This window comes from Coffea arabica, chromosome 5c, assembly GCF_036785885.1.
Source record: "Coffea arabica cultivar ET-39 chromosome 5c, Coffea Arabica ET-39 HiFi, whole genome shotgun sequence".
Lineage (NCBI taxonomy): Eukaryota > Viridiplantae > Streptophyta > Magnoliopsida > Gentianales > Rubiaceae > Coffea > Coffea arabica.
Window position 1 is genome coordinate 23,534,657 of NC_092319.1, and position 20,372 is coordinate 23,555,028.

Genomic DNA, 20,372 nt, shown 5'->3' on the forward strand with positions numbered 1-20,372 from the left:
TACCGTGAGAAGCTTGCAGCCGAGAGCATCCAAGTGAGGGAGAGCTACTCCTCGTGAGTATCGACCAAAAGAGAACCGCGAGCTGCATCTTCCTTTTTTGCCTCTGTTCTGACCATAAGCTGAGGGAAGAGACCAGGGAACCGTCACTTTCTTCATCACCCTCAGACCAACATCACAACTGCAACCTTAACCACTCTGCACCTCGCCAATTCCAGCCGCAACTCACTGAACCAGGACCACTACCCTGTCGCGTGCTTGTGAGCCGAGAGGAGGAAAACATTTTCCAGATTTTCGTGTGAAAGCTTGACTAGTTGTGAGGTAATTTCTGGATCATTTTAGGATTAATCTGAGGTAGTTGGAGTTGGAAATCTTGAGAGAAGCCGTGAGGTTTAAACCTGGAAATTTTGGGGTTTGTAACCATGGTTTAAATTCAACTCTTAAACTGGAAATGTTCATTATCTTGCTATGTGTTTAAATACTGAATTTGAGTAACTAACACCATGATTAAACCAAGGGAAAATTCGAACTAAAGTAGATTGGTTGCTGGAAATTTTGGGTGATAGCCGAAGGGGTATGAACCAGAATTTCAATATCGTTGGAAAAATTCAATTTGTTTCTGGAAATTTATTTTATTTCCTTGGATTATGGTGGCTCAGAATTTCATAAGAGATACAAATTTTAAGATATACAATTTGTTCAGCAATGAACCAATTAGTACATGTAAAGCTGAAACCAAAAAACGCTAGTATACAATTGCTGGAATTTTCGTTGAGACAGCCGAGAATTGAGTTGAAAATTTGCTTGGTTCTTGGAAATTTTTCTTGAAAAATGATGCTTGGAATATGTTGTTTTGGAGCCCTATAAGAAATGTACGATGGTTTGAATAAAAACTTTTGGTGTGAAAAGAAAAGAAAAAGGAGTTTTTCATAAGTGAAAAATGAAACTCCAGATTTTCGGAAGTCCCTGACCAGTCTCGATAAAACGGTTATATCTTGGTGTAGGAAAATCCGTTTAAGCCGCCGTCAGCGGCATTTGAAACTAGAATCATAGATCTTCGCCCTGTAGAAATTTCGTATTTTTTTACTCCATGTGTACTACTGTCGGTGAATTTTCAAAGTAAACTGTTTGGCATGAATGACCTGTTTCATTTTAAATCTCCACTTGAATTCGGATTGGGACCTTATATTACTAGTGGTTCAAACTCTTGACTGAATTGTGGTTTGACCCTAGGGTGTTCCTGAAATTTTCAAAGGATTAGAGGGTAAGAAGGTACTTGCTAAACGTATGCTTAAGCCTGGCTAGTGAAACAGTTTCTATTCGTATTCCAATGTTCGCAAAGCTAATGGTCGACATTATTTTTTCCATTGGAGCATAATGTGTCGAAATTGTTGACGGTGGGCTCTATGAATTCCCATCCTGAATGGATAACTGAATTTCTAAAATTGTTTAGAAATCTGTGCTACTATTTTGTGAAACTGTGAGTTGATATAAGTACTGATTACCAAGTGCTAAGTATTGACGCAGCCTTGGTAAATTTTCCTGTTTATGCTTAGATATAAATTTGTTGGAACACAGGGCTAAGAATTGAAGAGCTCTAGTGTTATTACCGTTTAAATTCTAATGGTGCAATATTGGGAAAATGTGATTTTGGATTGGAATCGGAAATGTGAGAAGTTGTACCGACCTTGTGACTCCAAGTAAACGCTTGACTAAGTAAATGAAAAATATTTTGCTTTAAGTCTCGAACGGTACAGATTTAGCATCGTATTGCTAAACATAGTGTCTACTATTTTTGCCTTAGAAACTTGGGCAACATGACTTTTATTCCTTAAGTTAGACTAGCCTTATCAATTTGGGAAAAAGATCCTTCCAGACTCAAAACCTTAGTTTTGTTCCGAATTCCCTCCTTCTTTATAAATCGTTTAAGGCTAGTCGGAACTAAGGAAAATTTGAAAGGTGAAACTCGATCACTTTGGTTTTAAACGTAGCAACCTGCTTGGCAAGAAGAAAAGAAAAACCTTATTCTAGCAACATTTTTCAATAGACCTTACCCTAAAGCCTTAGCAAAGATTTTGCAAGCACCGCCACTCAAAGGAACTTTTTCTCAAGGTATACTTCTAGCCTTGATATTAAATATCTTGCCGACTTATTTTAAGAAAATAATAATAGTATTTTCTTCGAGGAAAAGTATTCCAGGAATATTATAAGAAATATTGTACGGTTCTCACAAGCTTGATTCCAAGTAAAATATTTTGAGAAAAAGTAAACTAGCAACATGCTAGAAAACTCTACATGTGCAAGCCAAAAGTTCCAATAGAAGACTTATGGCTTAAATTCTGATATTCTAGGATTTTACGAGGACGCGGAACTCGATCCTCAATCCAATATCTGAACTTCACTCTTGGTGAGTGTCCCTGCTTGTTCTATGTTATGTGGTTAAGCGCTTTATCAATTCGCTATGTGATAATTGCCAAAATGCAATAAATGATTTTGATCCATCGAAGTGAGCAGTGTGTACTTTATCGCACTAGCCGTTCGAGTGGTGACATGTGTGAAACATTTTCTAATGAATCTAAATGTAGTTGCGTCTGGGTGAATCCCTCGACATCTGAATCCAACTACCATAACATCTGAATCTTGCGTTGCGTCGCTGGGTGAATCCCTCGACATCTGAATCCAACTACCATAACATCTGAATCTGTAGTTGCGTCGTTGGGTGAATCCCTCGACATCTGAATCCAACTACCAAAACGTCGTTGGGTGAATCCCTCGACAAATTTATTACGGGTATATCTCGAGTATACTGCGTCGGTAGATGAAGTTTGGGCCCAAAGCAGAGGTATGAACGGTGACGGGTTAGGATTAAAATAAGTGTATCTACATGGAAATTAAGTAGGGAAAGTTGACGGAGGGTCAACTACGATGGTATCTGATCAAGCGTGGAAAATGGCTCCTGAGAGCCCTTGTATCCTACCTTGTGTTGTTACACGCTTTCCTGACTGTTTCGATTTGATTTAAATTATTAACCGCTGTTTGATTTATGTGATTGCATGTTTTGGGGCACCACTGAGCTTTAGCTCACCCCACGTATTTGTTTTCCTTAACAGGTTCTGGAGACTGAAAGCGCTGAGACTTATTCATGTTTCTTTTCTTCTCGTATGGGATGTAACGAATATTATGGCTATTGTGTAGGCTTGTATTGTGTTTTAACTTGAATTCTGTACTTTTGTTTTTGGATTGCCGCTTGAAGCTGGAAAATGTGTAAACCCTATTTCGGAGGTTGGATAATATATTTGTGTTTGTGAATTATGGATTGATGTATCTAGATACGAACGACCTTATTCCTTGGTTCTAGAGCGTGTGATGTCTAAGGGCCATAGATTGGCGATTTTAAGTTCCTTGTTGTCTCTGAAGTTAATGTGGTAGATGTTGACTTATTTTGAAAGGAAGCGACATTGTAATAGTTAGGCTATTCTTCGATAGGATTTGGGTTAGTGTGCGTGCGTGAGTCCTGGCGAGAGCTGGGCAGACGGCCCGCCAACCCTTTGGTTCGCCTCAGGGGGAAGTGGGGTCGCCACAGGTGGTATCAGAGCCTAGGTTAGAAAAGCTATTCAAGAGACTTAATAGATGTGTTAGAAACCCTAATCCTCTCTAGAAATAAGAATGGAGACCTTAGTTATACGTTAAGTGATATCCGATCCAATTAGCTATTTAAGTTCTAACCTTTAAGTTTTGATCATTTTGTAGGTATGGAAAATGGAAACGGACATGCTAACGGGGGTAGTGCGGCTAATGGACATGCGGAGCCGCTTAGATCCATCTCCTACAGGCCACGAGGTGGAGGAGCTCATATACGTTACTCACCTGCTGACAGGCACCCTAGGTGCCAGTGCCGAGCCATGTACGCGTATCCCAATGAGCTAGTGTTATCCTTAGACGATGAGCGCCACCACTTGAGGGACGCTAACTCCATCCTGATCCAGGACGTGGAGGAGCTGGGTATAATGGTGGATACTCAGTTTGACCGCATAGCTGATTTAGAGGTTAGGCTCACTGCTGAGCATCATCTACTGGAGGCTGCCCGCCTGGAGATAGAACGGCAAAAGGCTAGGGCGACTCGATTAGCAGAGAGGATGCGTGATAGGAGCGCAGGCATCAGGGCTGATGCTGCGATGATGATGGATGAGGCCACTAGCTTTATTCAGGGTGGTGAGCAGGCAGGGATAGAGGAGGATCCGGAGGAGGATCCAGAGGAGGACCCAGAGGAGGACCCGGAGGAGGATCCGGAGGAGGACGTTGCTCCAGATAGCCCTGCTCAGGGTTAGATTAGGACTTACCTGGTTACACTAGACATAGAAAGTTAGGCAAGGGACATTAGTTAAGTCATCAAGTTTTGTCTAGGTGGATGACTTACCTTTGAGGCACCATATCCCTAATTTTGTATAAGGGATTACCTGTATGTATTTGTGTTAGTCGATGTGCCTTACTTTTGGAAACGTCCCAACTTGTTATTTGTATGACTTCTCTGTGGAATTATATGTTAAGCGTTTTAGTTATCTTTTCTCTATTTCCATATTGATTTTATTTACCAAAAAGAATGGTAATAATCATAAATAAATAATACTTTTGCCTAATTGACCTATCCTTCCGTAATAGGCATATTTAGAATATGGATCGCCAAGTGATAGGAAGGAGCCGGGGAAGACCCACTAGACAACACCCGGAAGCGGGTGGTGATAGGGAACCCGAGGTCGATCAAGACCAAGGGCAGGAAGGTGTGGCCGGAGACCGGGTGGCCACCGCAATTGACCGTATTACTGAAGTTCTCGAGCGATTGACTGATCGCCAAACCACTGAACCAGTGCATCAACCAGGAGGCCCAGTTGACTCCGATGATCGGGCACTGGAAAGGTTTCTGAAATTTGGACCTCCCAAATTTTATGGAGGACCCGAGCCGGAAGTGGCCGAAGGCTGGTGGGAGAGAATCACTGAGATTTTCGCCGCCTTGAACTATACCGAGGAGCGAAAAGTGACTTTTGCTACCTTCCAGTTTGAGGGAGCTGCTCGCTCCTGGTGGAATCTAGTAAGGGTTACATGGGAGACTAACCATACGCCAAGGACTTGGGCGAACTTCACAAGGGAGTTCAATGCCAAATTCCTTCCACCTCTCATTCAGGAGAAGAGAGAGGATGATTTTATTAGATGCAAACAAGGGGCGATGAGTGTCGCCGAGTATGAAGTCCAGTTCACAAAGCTGTCACGCTTTGCACCTGAGTTGATAGCCACCGAGCAAAGGCGTGTTCGGAGGTTTGTGCAGGGTTTGAATGTGGAACTACAGGAAAGTTTAGCTGTTGTAAGGATAGATACCTTCGCTGAGGCTGTTGAAAGAGCGCAGCGAGTTGAAGTAGCCAGAGCTCAAGTGAAGTCTTTTCAGTCCAAGAAAAGATTTGCTCCTAGCAGTAGTCGGGAGCCGACTTTTGGAAATGCTCCACCGGCCAAAGTGGGCCGAGGAACTAGTGGAGTGAATAGTTCTGGAGCACCCCGAGGCGCCCAAGCAAGAGGACACGGGGCCAGGAATGCAGGAGGACGAAATATTGGAGCTAGAGGGGGACCAATTGGAAGAGGACAACCTAGGAATCGGCCGCAAGGGGGTAGAGCAATAGTTCCTCAAGTGACATGTGCTTATTGCAAGAAACCTGGTCATTCTATGGATAGTTGCTGGAAGAAGCAAGGAAGGTGCTTGAGATGTGGAAGTAGTGAGCACCAAATCTCAGGATGTCCAAAGGTGCAGGAAGGAACTCCTCAGAAAGCTAGACCAAACACTTCTGGAGGGAGCCGGCCAACAGTTCCTGCCAGAGTGTATGCTATAGATGATCAACCCGTACCTGATTCCTCGGAAGTTGTGGAAGGTACACTTCCAATTTTTCATAGATTAGCTAAAGTGTTAATTGACCCTGGTGCAACGCATTCATTTGTAAATCCATCTTTTATGTCTGGAATAGATGTGCAACCCGTTAGATTACCCTTTGATCTTGAAATTAGGACACCCATGGGTAATAGAAAGGTAATCACTAGCTTGGCCTATAAGAATTGTGAATTCTATATCGGAGAACAGAAAATGCTAGTGGATCTGATCAGTCTGGATATAAAAGGTTACGATGTTATCATAGGAATGGATTTCCTAGGTCACCATCATGCTAAGCTTGACTGCCGAGAAAAAATAGTGGAATTTTGTATACCTGGAGAAGCAACCCTGAGGTTAGATGTCAAAGGTAGGTTAGCATCTTCTGCTATGGTCTCGGGAATACGGGCAAGGAAAATGTTATCTAAAGGAGCTCAAGGTTTCATAGCCTTCTTGATTAATACTCCCAGTGATCAAGTAAAATTAGAGGATGTACCCGTAGTACGGGATTTTCCGGACGTCTTTCCTGAAGAATTAATGACTTTACCACCAGAGAGAGAGGTAGAGTTTAAGATCGACTTGGTGACTGGAACGGCTCCAATTTCTAAGACTCCGTACCGAATGGCTCCTGCCGAGCTTAAAGAGTTGAAAATCCAATTACAAGACCTGTTGGAGAAAGGTTTCGTAAAGGAAAGTGACTCACCATGGGGAGCGCCCGTTCTATTTGTTAAGAAAAAGGACGGGAGTTTGAGGCTATGTATCGATTACCGAGGGTTAAATGAGGTTACTATTAAGAATAAATACCCTCTACCGTTGATTGATAGTTTGTTCGACCAACTGCAAGGATCAGTGGTCTTCTCTAAGTTGGATTTAAGGCAAGGGTATTACCAGCTGAAGATTAAGAAGGAAGACATACCCAAGACTGCTTTTAGTACAAGATATGGACATTTTGAGTTCGCAGTCATGCCTTTTGGTTTAACTAATGCACCAGCTGCATTTATGGATTTGATGCAGAGAATTTTTAAGAAATACCTGGACCAATTTGTAGTAGTTTTCATAGATGATATTTTGATATACTCCAAGACTCAGGAGGAACACGTTAAACACTTGGAGATAGTATTGCAGATACTAAGAGAGCATAAGTTGTATGCAAAATTCAGCAAGTGCGAGTTTTGGTTAGAAGAGATTTCCTTTTTAGGGCATAAGGTTTCCAAAGATGGAATTGCCGTGGATCCGGCAAAAGTTGAAGCTGTTATGAATTGGAAGCGGCCAGAAACTCCAACTGAAATCAGAAGTTTCTTGGGTTTAGCAGGTTATTATAGGCGATTTATCCAGGATTTTTCGAAGATTGCAGGACCTATGACCGAGTTAACCAAGAAAGGAAATAAGTTTATCTGGACTCCAAAATGCGAGTCAAGTTTTCAGGAGTTAAAGAGGCGTTTAACATCCGCTCCTGTTTTGGTGTTACCTGACGGAGACGAAGGTTATGCCGTGTACTCCGATGCCTCTGGAGAAGGTCTCGGATGTGTTTTAATGCAAAAGGGTAAAGTAATTGCTTATGCTTCCAGGAGATTGAAGCCTCATGAACAGAACTACCCAACTCATGACCTAGAGTTAGCAGCAGTGATTTTCGCCTTAAAGAAATGGAGACACTACTTGTATGGCGTGACTTTTGAGGTTTTTACAGATCATAAGAGCCTCAAGTATTTGTTCTCCCAAAAGGAACTGAACTTGAGACAAAGGCGATGGGTAGAATTTTTGGAAGATTATGATTGTTCGATCAACTACCATCCAGGAAAAGCAAATGTGGTAGCTGACGCTTTAAGTAGAAAGGCCCAAATAGCGGGGTTGATGGTTAAAGAATGGGACATGCTAGAAGAAATAAGTAATTGGAACCCTCGCTTGGAGAAATTGAAGATATTATTTGGGAATCTATCTCTGAAATCACCATTACTAGAACATATTAAGGAGGCTCAGAAATCGGACCCTGTGATTCAGAAGAATTTGGAAAAAGTGCAAAAAGGAGAAATCCTAGATTTTAAATTGGGATCTGAAGGTGTATTGAGGTTCCGAGATCGTATTGTGATTCCGGCAGATGAAGAGATCAGAAAAGAAATTTTGGAAGAATCACATCGATCAAAGTATACCATACATCCGGGAGTGACCAAGATGTATCATGATGTGAAGAGTTTATATTGGTGGGAAGGTTTGAAAAAGGATGTGGCAGAGTATGTACAGAAATGTTTAACTTGTCAACAAGTAAAAGCAGAGCATCAGAAGCCCTCTGGTTTGTTGCAACCGTTAGAAATTCCTGAATGGAAATGGGAACACATCACCATGGATTTTGTAACGGGACTGCCTAAAAGTCAAAAAGGATTTGATGCAATTTGGGTAATAGTCGATCGACTCACTAAGTCTGCACATTTCCTACCTGTGAGCATGAGTTTTTCATTGGAGAAATTGGTCAAGTTGTACACAGAAGAGATCCTAAGGCTACATGGTATTCCAGTGAGTATCGTGTCCGACCGAGATCCAAGGTTTGTCTCGCGTTTTTGGCAGAAATTTCAAGAGTCTTTGGGGACCAAGTTGAAATTTAGTACTGCGTACCATCCCCAAACCGACGGGCAATCGGAAAGGACAATCCAAACTTTGGAGGACCTGCTGAGATCGTGTATATTGGATTTTGGAGGTAAATGGAGTAAATATGTGACCTTGGTAGAATTTGCATATAATAATAGCTATCAGGCTTCGATTCAAATGGCACCTTATGAAGCTTTGTACGGGAGAAGGTGTCGATCTCCGATTCATTGGGATGAAGTTGGAGAAAAGAAGATTATAGACCCTACAGCCATACCTTGGATAGAAGAAGCCCAGGAGAAGGTGAAACTAATTAGAGAAAGGCTTCAAATTGCCCAAAGTAGACAAAAGAGCTACGCCGACACAAGGAGGAAAGATTTGGAGTTTGAAATAGGGGACAAGGTTTTCTTAAGAGTTAAACCCTTGAAGAGCGGAGTAGTATCTAAGAAAGGTAAGAAACTGAAGCCAAGGTATATCGGACCTTTTGAAATTTTGAGGAAAGTTGGGAATGTAGCATACCAGCTGAAATTGCCTGCAAGCATGGCTAGGATTCACGATGTATTTCATGTATCCATGCTTAGGAAATATTACCCTGACCCAAGCCATGTGCTGCAACTAGAAGGAATTGAGGTGGATGAGACGTTAAGCTATGAAGAAGGACCAGTCAAGATTTTGGAAAGAGAAGTGAAGGAGCTAAGGAACAAGAAAATTCCTCTGGTAAAAATGTTATGGAGAAATCATGGACTTGAGGAAGCAACCTGGGAATTAGAAGAGGAAATGCGAAGGAAGCACCCCAATTTATTTCCTTAGAAAGAATGAATTTTGAGGGCAAAATTCTTGTAAGGAGGGGAGGATGTGAGAACCTTGAATTTTGCAGAAATACCAATGCTTACTTCGACTTCACTTTTATTTAGCCTTCGTATTCTTTAAATCTTTTCTAGTATTACTTTCACTCGCTTTTAGATACTAGTGCATAATCCCTTCGTAATTCTTGTTCTAATCTACCACGTTAGTTCATTTGTTGTAAACAAGTATATAAAAATAATTTTTGTGTGCAAAATAACATAACGGTGCTAACTATTAAAGCACTTAGCTTTGCTACACTAAGTTAATAATTCTTGAGTTATATTATGTTTTCTTGTTTTCAAATAAGTAGTTAAACACACGTTATAAATGAAGAATGATATAATTTCCCTAGACTATGAATTTCTTAGTTTTACTATACTAAATTAATATCTTAGAGTTAAGAATTAATTCTTCGTACTAACATATTAAAATTAGGATCTTAATTTCCTTGACTCAAACAATTTAAAGGACAACCAATCGATAACCTTAATTTCCTTAAAATAAATTCCAATTAGTACTAACGTTAAATGTTAGATTTTTATAACAAGGTCAAACTTGATTTTAATAAGTTAATAAAGTACAAATGTTAGGAACCTTAATATTAATTCGTAACCGATTATATTCGATAAAACGGTTTCGGTATATTAGTGTAGAATTAGGCCTTCAAATTTCAATTGGTGATAAGTATTGGATTTAAGATAGAATTGAGGATTGAGAAGAGGTTAGGGGGCAAAGTGAATGGACCAAAATGCCCTCCACAATTTCACAAAACCTCCACTATACCACAACCTCACAATGCTCGGCCAAACATTCCCTCATGATTCAACCGTGACTATTAGGGAAATTTTCTTGTGGTTGCCAAATGTTGAGTTGAAATCTCAACTTTGATTTTGGAATTTTTCTGGGATTTATAATGGTTGAAATTGTTTGGAAATCTTGAGAGAAGCCGTGAGGTTTAAACCTGGAAATTTTGGGGTTTGTAACCATGGTTTAAATTCAACTCTTAAACTGGAAATGTTCATTATCTTGCTATGTGTTTAAATACTGAATTTGAGTAACTAACACCATGATTAAACCAAGGGAAAATTCGAACTAAAGTAGATTGGTTGCTGGAAATTTTGGGTGATAGCCGAAGGGGTATGAACCAGAATTTCAATATCGTTGGAAAAATTCAATTTGTTTCTGGAAATTTATTTTATTTCCTTGGATTATGGTGGCTCAGAATTTCATAAGAGATACAAATTTTAAGATATACAATTTGTTCAGCAATGAACCAATTAGTACATGTAAAGCTGAAACCAAAAAACGCTAGTATACAATTGCTGGAATTTTCGTTGAGACAGCCGAGAATTGAGTTGAAAATTTGCTTGGTTCTTGGAAATTTTTCTTGAAAAATGATGCTTGGAATATGTTGTTTTGGAGCCCTATAAGAAATGTACGATGGTTTGAATAAAAACTTTTGGTGTGAAAAGAAAAGAAAAAGGAGTTTTTCATAAGTGAAAAATGAAACTCCAGATTTTCGGAAGTCCCTGACCAGTCTCGATAAAACGGTTATATCTTGGTGTAGGAAAATCCGTTTAAGGCGCCGTCAGCGGCATTTGAAACTAGAATCATAGATCTTCGCCCTGTAGAAATTTCGTATTTTTTTACTCCATGTGTACTACTGTCGGTGAATTTTCAAAGTAAACTGTTTGGCATGAATGACCTGTTTCATTTTAAATCTCCACTTGAATTCGGATTGGGACCTTATATTACTAGTGGTTCAAACTCTTGACTGAATTGTGGTTTGACCCTAGGGTGTTCCTGAAATTTTCAAAGGATTAGAGGGTAAGAAGGTACTTGCTAAACGTATGCTTAAGCCTGGCTAGTGAAACAGTTTCTATTCGTATTCCAATGTTCGCAAAGCTAATGGTCGACATTATTTTCCATTGGAGCATAATGTGTCGAAATTGTTGACGGTGGGCTCTATGAATTCCCATCCTGAATGGATAACTGAATTTCTAAAATTGTTTAGAAATCTGTGCTACTATTTTGTGAAACTGTGAGTTGATATAAGTACTGATTACCAAGTGCTAAGTATTGACGCAGCCTTGGTAAATTTTCCTGTTTATGCTTAGATATAAAATTGTTGGAACACAGGGCTAAGAATTGAAGAGCTCTAGTGTTATTACCGTTTAAATTCTAATGGTGCAATATTGGGAAAATGTGATTTTGGATTGGAATCGGAAATGTGAGAAGTTGTACCGACCTTGTGACTCCAAGTAAACGCTTGACTAAGTAAATGAAAAATATTTTGCTTTAAGTCTCGAACGGTACAGATTTAGCATCGTATTGCTAAACATAGTGTCTACTATTTTTGCCTTAGAAACTTGGGCAACATGACTTTTATTCCTTAAGTTAGACTAGCCTTATCAATTTGGGAAAAAGATCCTTCCAGACTCAAAACCTTAGTTTTGTTCCGAATTCCCTCCTTCTTTATAAATCGTTTAAGGCTAGTCGGAACTAAGGAAAATTTGAAAGGTGAAACTCGATCACTTTGGTTTTAAACGTAGCAACCTGCTTGGCAAGAAGAAAAGAAAAACCTTATTCTAGCAACATTTTTCAATAGACCTTACCCTAAAGCCTTAGCAAAGATTTTGCAAGCACCGCCACTCAAAGGAACTTTTTCTCAAGGTATACTTCTAGCCTTGATATTAAATATCTTGCCGACTTATTTTAAGAAAATAATAATAGTATTTTCTTCGAGGAAAAGTATTCCAGGAATATTATAAGAAATATTGTACGGTTCTCACAAGCTTGATTCCAAGTAAAATATTTTGAGAAAAAGTAAACTAGCAACATGCTAGAAAACTCTACATGTGCAAGCCAAAAGTTCCAATAGAAGACTTATGGCTTAAATTCTGATATTCTAGGATTTTACGAGGACGCGGAACTCGATCCTCAATCCAATATCTGAACTTCACTCTTGGTGAGTGTCCCTGCTTGTTCTATGTTATGTGGTTAAGCGCTTTATCAATTCGCTATGTGATAATTGTCAAAATGCAATAAATGATTTTGATCCATCGAAGTGAGCAGTGTGTACTTTATCGCACTAGCCGTTCGAGTGGTGACATGTGTGAAACATTTTCTAATGAATCTGTGAATCTGAATCTGTAGTTGCGTCGTTGGGTGAATCCCTCGACATCTGAATCCAACTACCATAACATCTGAATCTGTAGTTGCGTCGTTGGGTGAATCCCTCGACATCTGAATCCAACTACCAAAACGTCGTTGGGTGAATCCCTCGACAAATTTATTACGGGTATATCTCGAGTATACTGCGTCGGTAGATGAAGTTTGGGCCCAAAGCAGAGGTATGAACGGTGACGGGTTAGGATTAAAATAAGTATATCTACATGGAAATTAAGTAGGGAAAGTTGACGGAGGGTCAACTACGATGGTATCTGATCAAGCGTGGAAAATGGCTCCTGAGAGCCCTTGTATCCTACCTTGTGTTGTTACACGCTTTCCTGACTGTTTCGATTTGATTTAAATTATTAACCGCTGTTTGATTTATGTGATTGCATGTTTTGGGGCACCACTGAGCTTTAGCTCACCCCACGTATTTGTTTTCCTTAACAGGTTCTGGAGACTGAAAGCGCTGAGACTTATTCATGTTTCTTTTCTTCTCGTATGGGATGTAACGAATATTATGGCTATTGTGTAGGCTTGTATTGTGTTTTAACTTGAATTCTGTACTTTTGTTTTTGGATTGCCGCTTGAAGCTGGAAAATGTGTAAACCCTATTTCGGAGGTTGGATAATATATTTGTGTTTGTGAATTATGGATTGATGTATCTAGATACGAACGACCTTATTCCTTGGTTCTAGAGCGTGTGATGTCTAAGGGCCATAGATTGGCGATTTTAAGTTCCTTGTTGTCTCTGAAGTTAATGTGGTAGATGTTGACTTATTTTGAAAGAAAGCGACATTGTAATAGTTAGGCTATTCTTCGATAGGATTTGGGTTAGTGTGCGTGCGTGAGTCCTGGCGAGAGCTGGGCAGACGGCCCGCCAACCCTTTGGTTCGCCTCAGGGGGAAGTGGGGTCGCCACATCCCCTTTGTCAAATGTGACTCCCGAACCTTTTTTCTTTGGTTTACTTGGACTAGGAGTCGTTTAAAAGGGGTTTCTTACTGCTTTTTCCTATTTTTCTTTAAAAATTCATTTTTTAGGTGACTTGGTACACCTTAACTCATTACCAAGTGGTGACTCCCATTTTTTCAAAAACCCTTTTTAAACTATAATTTTGGGTCAAATCGTCGCATTTTCAAACCCCCATTTAGACCCATTTTTCTTTTAAATCACAATTCATTTTCCAATCATAAATTAAATCAAAAATACATTTTTAAACCATTTTATTTATTTATTCAAAAAATGGGGCGCGACAGTTGGCGACTCCACTGGGGACATTTGAGAGTCCGAGCAAAATTGATTTAATCAACCTTTTTCTTCTTTTAACCTTTTCATATATCACATTTGGGTGTTTTAGGGTTGCATTTTTCCTTTTTAGGATTTTGCATTTCGCGCGTATTAATTACTCCCTCGCTCACGCATGTATGATTGGTTGATTGGATGTATGTTTATCTCGTGCTTGCATTGCATTTGGGGGGGTGTGTGTCACCTTTAGAGCCTCGCATGGTTCTCAACCCCTTCCCTCAAAATAGGGAACACTTCATACGTGCACGTTTACTTATCGTTATCCCATTTTATTTTATTTTTCGTGGGCGCTATCCCACACCGCCTTGTAGGATTAGGATTGATTGCCTTGGGTAGGCGGATGGTGTGCACTGCGCCCATAGCGCTACCTAAGGGATCACTCGAGCCACCGATCAAAGGCCTTGGGAGTGATGACCCTTGGCCTTTAGGTCTGAAGGCTTGGGGACCTTTTAAACCTTATCGAGTCTAGTCGCATTAGTGAACCCCAACCTCATGCATCCATATTAGAATTTTTCTAGGTTAGAGTCGACCTCACCCTCTTTTAAGCACATTAGGCACGAGGGAAGGGGTTCTACCCCTTTTACTTGCTTTATTATATTTCTTTTCTAAATTGCTCCCAATGTGTTATGTGTACTATCAATTGCACTAACCATTCTTTTGTTTTCTTGGCTTGCATTCATGTGCCTTAGCAATAAGAGGCCACTTTGGCACTCTTTTAGTGACCTACCCCATTAGATAACTCACATGTTTAAATTTCAGTCATTACACTTAATTTTCAATAAATACATTTCATTTTTAGACTTTTTCCCCCCCCGATGCATTATTCATGTCCTTTAGGCCGTATTTGTCACATATTTACATCGTTTTAATAAATGGCATCATGCATAAACCATAGAAAGGGAATGCCACATAGGGAATCCCGTGTTTAGGAATAAACCACCTTGTGTCTCGGATACTTAATCCAACGAGACTTGCACGTTTACATTTTGTACCATCCAAAGGGGTAGTGCACAAGGTAAGGTAGGATCCGATCATTTTCATAGAGTGATTTTTGGAATATGAACGTCTAATAATCACTTTTTTGGCCATTTTATCAAACTTGGTAAAATTCCCTTGCGTAAAGGACATTAATTTGAAGAAATTCACAAATAATGCCTCCTATTGAGACAATAAATAAATTGAGGCCAAATCGTGATTTTAGAAGGCTCATAGACTATTTTTTTGAAGCCACCAATGGCCGGACGATTCAATCGATCCATTTTTGTCAATTCATAATCAATTTTGAATAAACCATTCATTTGACTAATTTACCCTTTTTAGGGTCATTCGGTCAATTTTTGAATAAATCATCAATTCATTTGACCAAATTACCCTTTTTAGGGTCGTTTGACCAATTTACCCTTTTTAGGGTCATCCGGTCGATTTTGAATAAATCGTCGATTCATTTTACCAATTTACCCTTTTAGGGCGATCTGGCCAATTTTGAATAAATTCTCAAATTCATTCAATTCATTTGACCAAGTTCCTTCTTTTAGGGCGATCTGGCCAATTTTGAATAAAATTCTCAATTTCATTCAATTCATCCGATCAAGTTCCTTTTTTAGGATGATTCGGTCAATTTTGAGTAAGTTTTAAATTTCACTCAATTCATTTGACCCGTTTCCCTTTTTAGGGTAATCCGGTCGATTTTTAATAAATTGTCAATTTCATTTGACCAATTAGGGTTTCAATGTCGGATTTCAAAACTTAGTCGATTTTTGAGAAAACCATCCATTGCATCCAACCATTTGATCAGTTAGGGTTTTGACCCGTGCTTCACTGAAAAATTTTGGTCAACGAATTCCAATCTCTTCGATAGGAAGTTCGTCAAGGTCAAACCCGTGCGTTTTTGCAAGTTCTTGTATCGATCAAAAGTAATCAATCCCTTCGGACGAGATCCTCATTTTGACAAACGTCTCTTCTCATTCCAATGGGCCAAATTTTTCAAAATTATTTTTCACTCAACAAGTTGATCGGATCCATCAGGTATTGTATAAGTGCCTATTCTAGCGGATTGCATTTTCATGCTAGGCCTACCCTTGGCACAAAAAGGGTTCCCCGATAGGACATGCATACCGATTTTGCAGTTTTGCCTACTAACTCTGGGTATTTTTCTTTTGTTTTCCCCCTCCCCTGCATTCATAAAAATGTTTCTATAAGACGAAAATATTCTTCTATATCTGATGATAATTTTGATTCAATAAAGTTTGAAGATTACAAGTATTACTTGATTCTTGGGCAGACCTTGCCATGAAAACATGTAAGATCTATCTAGAAGCTCTATGCTAAAGCCTCTGAGAGATTTTGTAATTATTTCCAAAAGGGAAATTCTATTTATTTGATTTGTTAATACATTTTGTTCCAAAAGAAAAGGAGACAAAAAGTGTATATGTTGAGCTCTTTACGAGTTTCTCTCTTCTCATTTGTATCATAATTGAATGAAAAATTTTGTTTCAAACTTTTTCAACAATAAAATTTTTAGGATAATTATTGTTTTGTGTATATTTATGTGCATTTCATTCTTTATTCTTACTCATTGGAGATTTCATGATGAATTTTGAGAAATAAGACCCAATTTGAGATTTCTCAACCTATAGCCTGAATTTCACAAGTGTATGCTTCCTAAAATCCTTACACTCGATTGGCAATCCGAGCCATACAATAAGAATGCTCAGGAAAAGAGGTGAATGGTCACTCAAAAAGCCCGATGAGATACCTTTTCTCCTTCACTTAACCCCAGAATAAAATCAGTCACATTGATTGATAAATTGCAAATTGGGGCCATCTTTGCTTGAAAATATCCATTGTGTAACCGATTCAATTCACATCTAAGTGAAAGCAAAAATGTGCATTATTCTTGTTTGTTTTGAAAATTTGGAATGATACTTCGAGCATTCTTTTCTCTACCCATACACATTTTATCATTTGCTCTCCCATTTGAGCCTTTGAAAGAATAATTTCGTTTCAAATGAGCGCCTTAATGATCACTACCCTTTATTGGAAAATTTTCAAATATCTAAAAGGGGAATGGATTTTCAATGACCATTTCGTTATTTTGGTTGTCATGAGGTGTAAGAATGATACTTTGGCCGTCGTTTCTACAACCTAAACACTGATCATCCCTTGCATCCTCATTTGAGCTAAAAATTGGTGGTTCTTTTCGAGTGCACATATGATCGCACCCCACATTGGGGAAGGAGATTGGGGAATTTTAAAAAAAAGAAAAAAAAAAGAAAAAGAGGAAAGGGAACCGCGAATTGGGGAAATTTGATTCCATTTGGGTTCCAATTTTTGGAAAAAAGGAAGAGTTTTGTCCACGTGGATCGCCTATGTTTCACAAATATGGATGAACAAGGGTCTTCCTCAGTCAGTAATTCAGATACATGCAAAAAAAATTTTCGCATTAACGAAAGTTTCCTTTCAGAGTTATTGTAAGGAACGGAATACAAGTCAGGCCATCTTCTTTTCCAATCGGACATTCTATCCCTAGTTTTTCCTTTTGAGCCTTCAGAATAAAATACTTCATTTGGCAACCCCTGAGAATCGCAAACCCCACACTGGAGCAAGTTTTAGTTGAAAAGGAAAATTTCAAGAAGTGAAAAAGTGAAAAACCACAAAATCAAAAGACAAAAGAAGAAAAGAGAACCTCAGTTCACAAGTAAACTGGGGCAAATTTTGTGAAAAGTTCAAAAAAAAGGGGGGCAGAAAGCAAAAAAAAAAAAAAAAAAAAAAATCAATCAAAGTCCAAAAAGAAAGAAAAAGAAAAAGAAAAAGCCTCAATTGAGCATAAATTGGGGCAAATTTTGATTTAACCCTAAAATAGGGTTGACGCAACAATGCGATCTCAGATTCTTCAAACCACTCTTAAAATCTGCCTTCAAGCCTTAACTTTTCTAAACACCCCACCTGACCCCATTACAAAAGCCGAAAGTCCTGACTTCTGTTCTTTGCGATGGCCCTGTCAAGAAAATTTCTGATGCCGGAAAATTTTAGCTGTATTTCTGAATTGGTTGGGTATGGGGTTGACGCTACTCACCATGTGAAAACCCACCAGATCAAAGAAAAAAACGGAAAAGCAAAAAGAAAAAATGAAATACAAAAGATTCGATGGTGAAGTCGCTATTGAATGATCAAACAAAGTTCAGAATCTTCGGGTTCAAAATAGGGGCAATTTTGGAAAAATGCGATCTGTGGTGCAATGTCCTTGAAAGTCTTATCCTTCAATTATCGTTTCAAGCCACATTACAAGCTAACAAAGTCCATCGTTGACTTATTCCTTCATGACAATCCAAAGTGAGAATTATAGGGAATCCATCAATCATTTGTGATCATAAGGGTATAACCAGTTTTCGCATGTTTAGCTATCGTTCCTACCCTTTTGTTGCAAGCTTAAAGCTTATATGTTGACTCAATTTTCTTAAACAAGGGTGACAAACTTTCTGCTTTCACTAAGATGTGATGTTAAATCGATTATAGTTTTGAGCACCAAAATAAGACAAATCTTGACCTCCCATTTCCTTCAGCCGCTTCCAAATAAAAAAATAAAGTCACTTGATTGGTCCTGACAGATGAACCAACAACAAATGGTGACCCATTACCTAAAGCATTGATGCTAAAGTGGGGAAGAAATCTTTCGTAATTTGGCATTATTTTGAGAAATTCATCATGAAATGTGCTATATGAGTTTAAGCAAGACATTCAAATTTTCTTCACATAATATGTTAGGAAAAGCAATTGCTTACTTTGTTCAAATAAATGGAGAGTCATTCAAACAAATTTTTTGCAATTAAAAAGGTCCATGCTGGGGCAAATTTTCATGTGAGAGATTTTGCAAAATAGCCCACACTGGGGCAAAAATTTTTGTAATACATTTGAGGATGTCAAATCAATCACGCTGTTCTTTCCAAATAAGAAATTTGAATGCATGTCATACTTTGATGAACCCCTTGTACAGGTATTCATGGTTCAAAACGATGAAAAAGCATCTGGTAATGTGGGAAGCCAATGCCGAAGAAAGAGAAGAAAGAAGGGAAAAGGGCCCTACACTTGGGGCAAATTATTTTTGAAAAACAAAAACAAAAACAAAAACAAAAACAAAAACAAAAACAAAAAAAAAAAAGAAAAAAAATCAAAATCAAATCAAAAGGCCAAAAATTAAGTTGGGCCTGGATTTGGTGCCGCTAACTTCACAAAAATCTCGTTGGGCATGGACTTGGTGCCTCCAACATTTCAAAAATCCCGTTGGGCCTGGACTTGGTGCCGCCAACATCCCAAATATCAAGTTGGGCCTGGACTTGGTGCCGCCAACATTCCAAAGATCAAGTTGGGCCTGGATTTAATGCCGCCAACATTCCAAAGATCAAGTTGGGCCTGGATTTAATGCCGCCAACATTCCAAAGTTCACGTTGGGCCTGGACTTTGTGCCGCCAACCTTTCAAAAATCTCGTTGGGCCTGGATTTCGTGCCGCCAACTTCACAAGATCCCGTTGGGCCTGGATTTCGTGCCGCCAATTTCCTATTGGGCAGGCTTCGGGTTTAACCCCACTGATCAATTCATCATACTGGGGCAAATTATTTTGGGAAGTTTTTCAAAAATCAAAAAATCAAATCAAAAAAAAAATCAAAAAATCAAAAAATCAAAAAAATCAAAAAATCAAAAAATCAAAAAAATCAGAAAAAATTAAAAAATCAGAAAAAAAAGAAAAGAAAAGAATCAAAATCAAAATCAAATCAAGTTTCATCACGGCAGGTTTGGGTTTAATCCCACTGACCGATTGTCAAAGCATTTTCGGGTCAGTCCCGTGATCAAAAGTTTATTCGGGTCAGTCCCATGATTAAAAGCATTCTCGGGTCAATCCCACGATCAAAAGCATTTTCGGGTCAGTCCCACGATCAAAAGCTTATTCGGGTCAGTAAAAGCTTATTCGGGTCAGTCCCACGATCAAAAGCATTTTCGGGTCAGTCCCATGATCAAAAGCATTTTCGGGTCAGTCCCATGATCAAAAGCTTATTCGGGTCAGTCCCACGATTCAAAGTTTATTCGGGTCAGTCCCGCGATTCAAAGCCTGTTCGGGTCAGTCCCGCGATTAAAAGCTTATTCGGGTCAGTCCCACGATCAAAAGCATTTTCGGGTCAGTCCCATGATCAAAAGTTTATTCGGGTCAGTCCCGCGATTCAAATTCAAAGCTTATTCGGGTCCCAGTCCCGCAATTAAAGCTTGTTCGGGCCAGTCCCATGATTTGAATTTCCTTCTCTAGTCAGTCCCAATTTTAATTTTTCTATTCGGATCAGTCCCGTTTTACATTTCTGTCTGGGTCTATCCCATTTAAATTTGTCCGGGTCTATCCCATTTAAATTTCTGTCCATGATTTTACATTTCTATCCCATTTCTATCCCGTGGGTCTATCCCATGATTTTACATTTTGTTCGCGTCAGTCCCATGATTTCAAATCCTGTTCGGGTCAGTCCCGTTTTTAAATTCCTGTTCGGGTCAGTCCCGTTTTAAATTTCCTGTCTGAGTCAATTCCATTTT

The 20,372-nt window shown here is 39.1% G+C and overlaps 1 protein-coding gene and 2 long non-coding RNA genes across 3 annotated transcripts; all 3 read left to right on the top strand.

Annotated features, from left to right (window-relative positions):
• The first annotated feature begins 211 nt into the window (after positions 1-211).
• On the top strand, positions 212-3,354 carry LOC140007472 (uncharacterized). Its single transcript, XR_011814784.1, has 3 exons — positions 212-318; positions 2,349-2,404; positions 3,108-3,354. It is a non-coding gene; the product is annotated as an uncharacterized lncRNA (long non-coding RNA).
• A 395-nt stretch (positions 3,355-3,749) lies between these two features.
• LOC140007242 (uncharacterized) lies at positions 3,750-8,499 on the top strand. The gene is made up of 6 exons (XM_072049943.1): positions 3,750-4,217; positions 4,667-5,083; positions 5,177-6,463; positions 6,917-7,418; positions 7,698-8,189; positions 8,360-8,499. Exons 1-6 carry the CDS (start codon positions 3,750-3,752, stop codon positions 8,497-8,499), a joined length of 3,306 nt encoding a protein of 1,101 aa, XP_071906044.1.
• Positions 8,500-11,805: 3,306 nt separating this feature from the next.
• Positions 11,806-13,193, top strand: LOC140007473 (uncharacterized). The gene is made up of 2 exons (XR_011814785.1): positions 11,806-12,293; positions 12,947-13,193. It is a non-coding gene; the product is annotated as an uncharacterized lncRNA (long non-coding RNA).
• Positions 13,194-20,372: the final 7,179 nt, after the last annotated feature.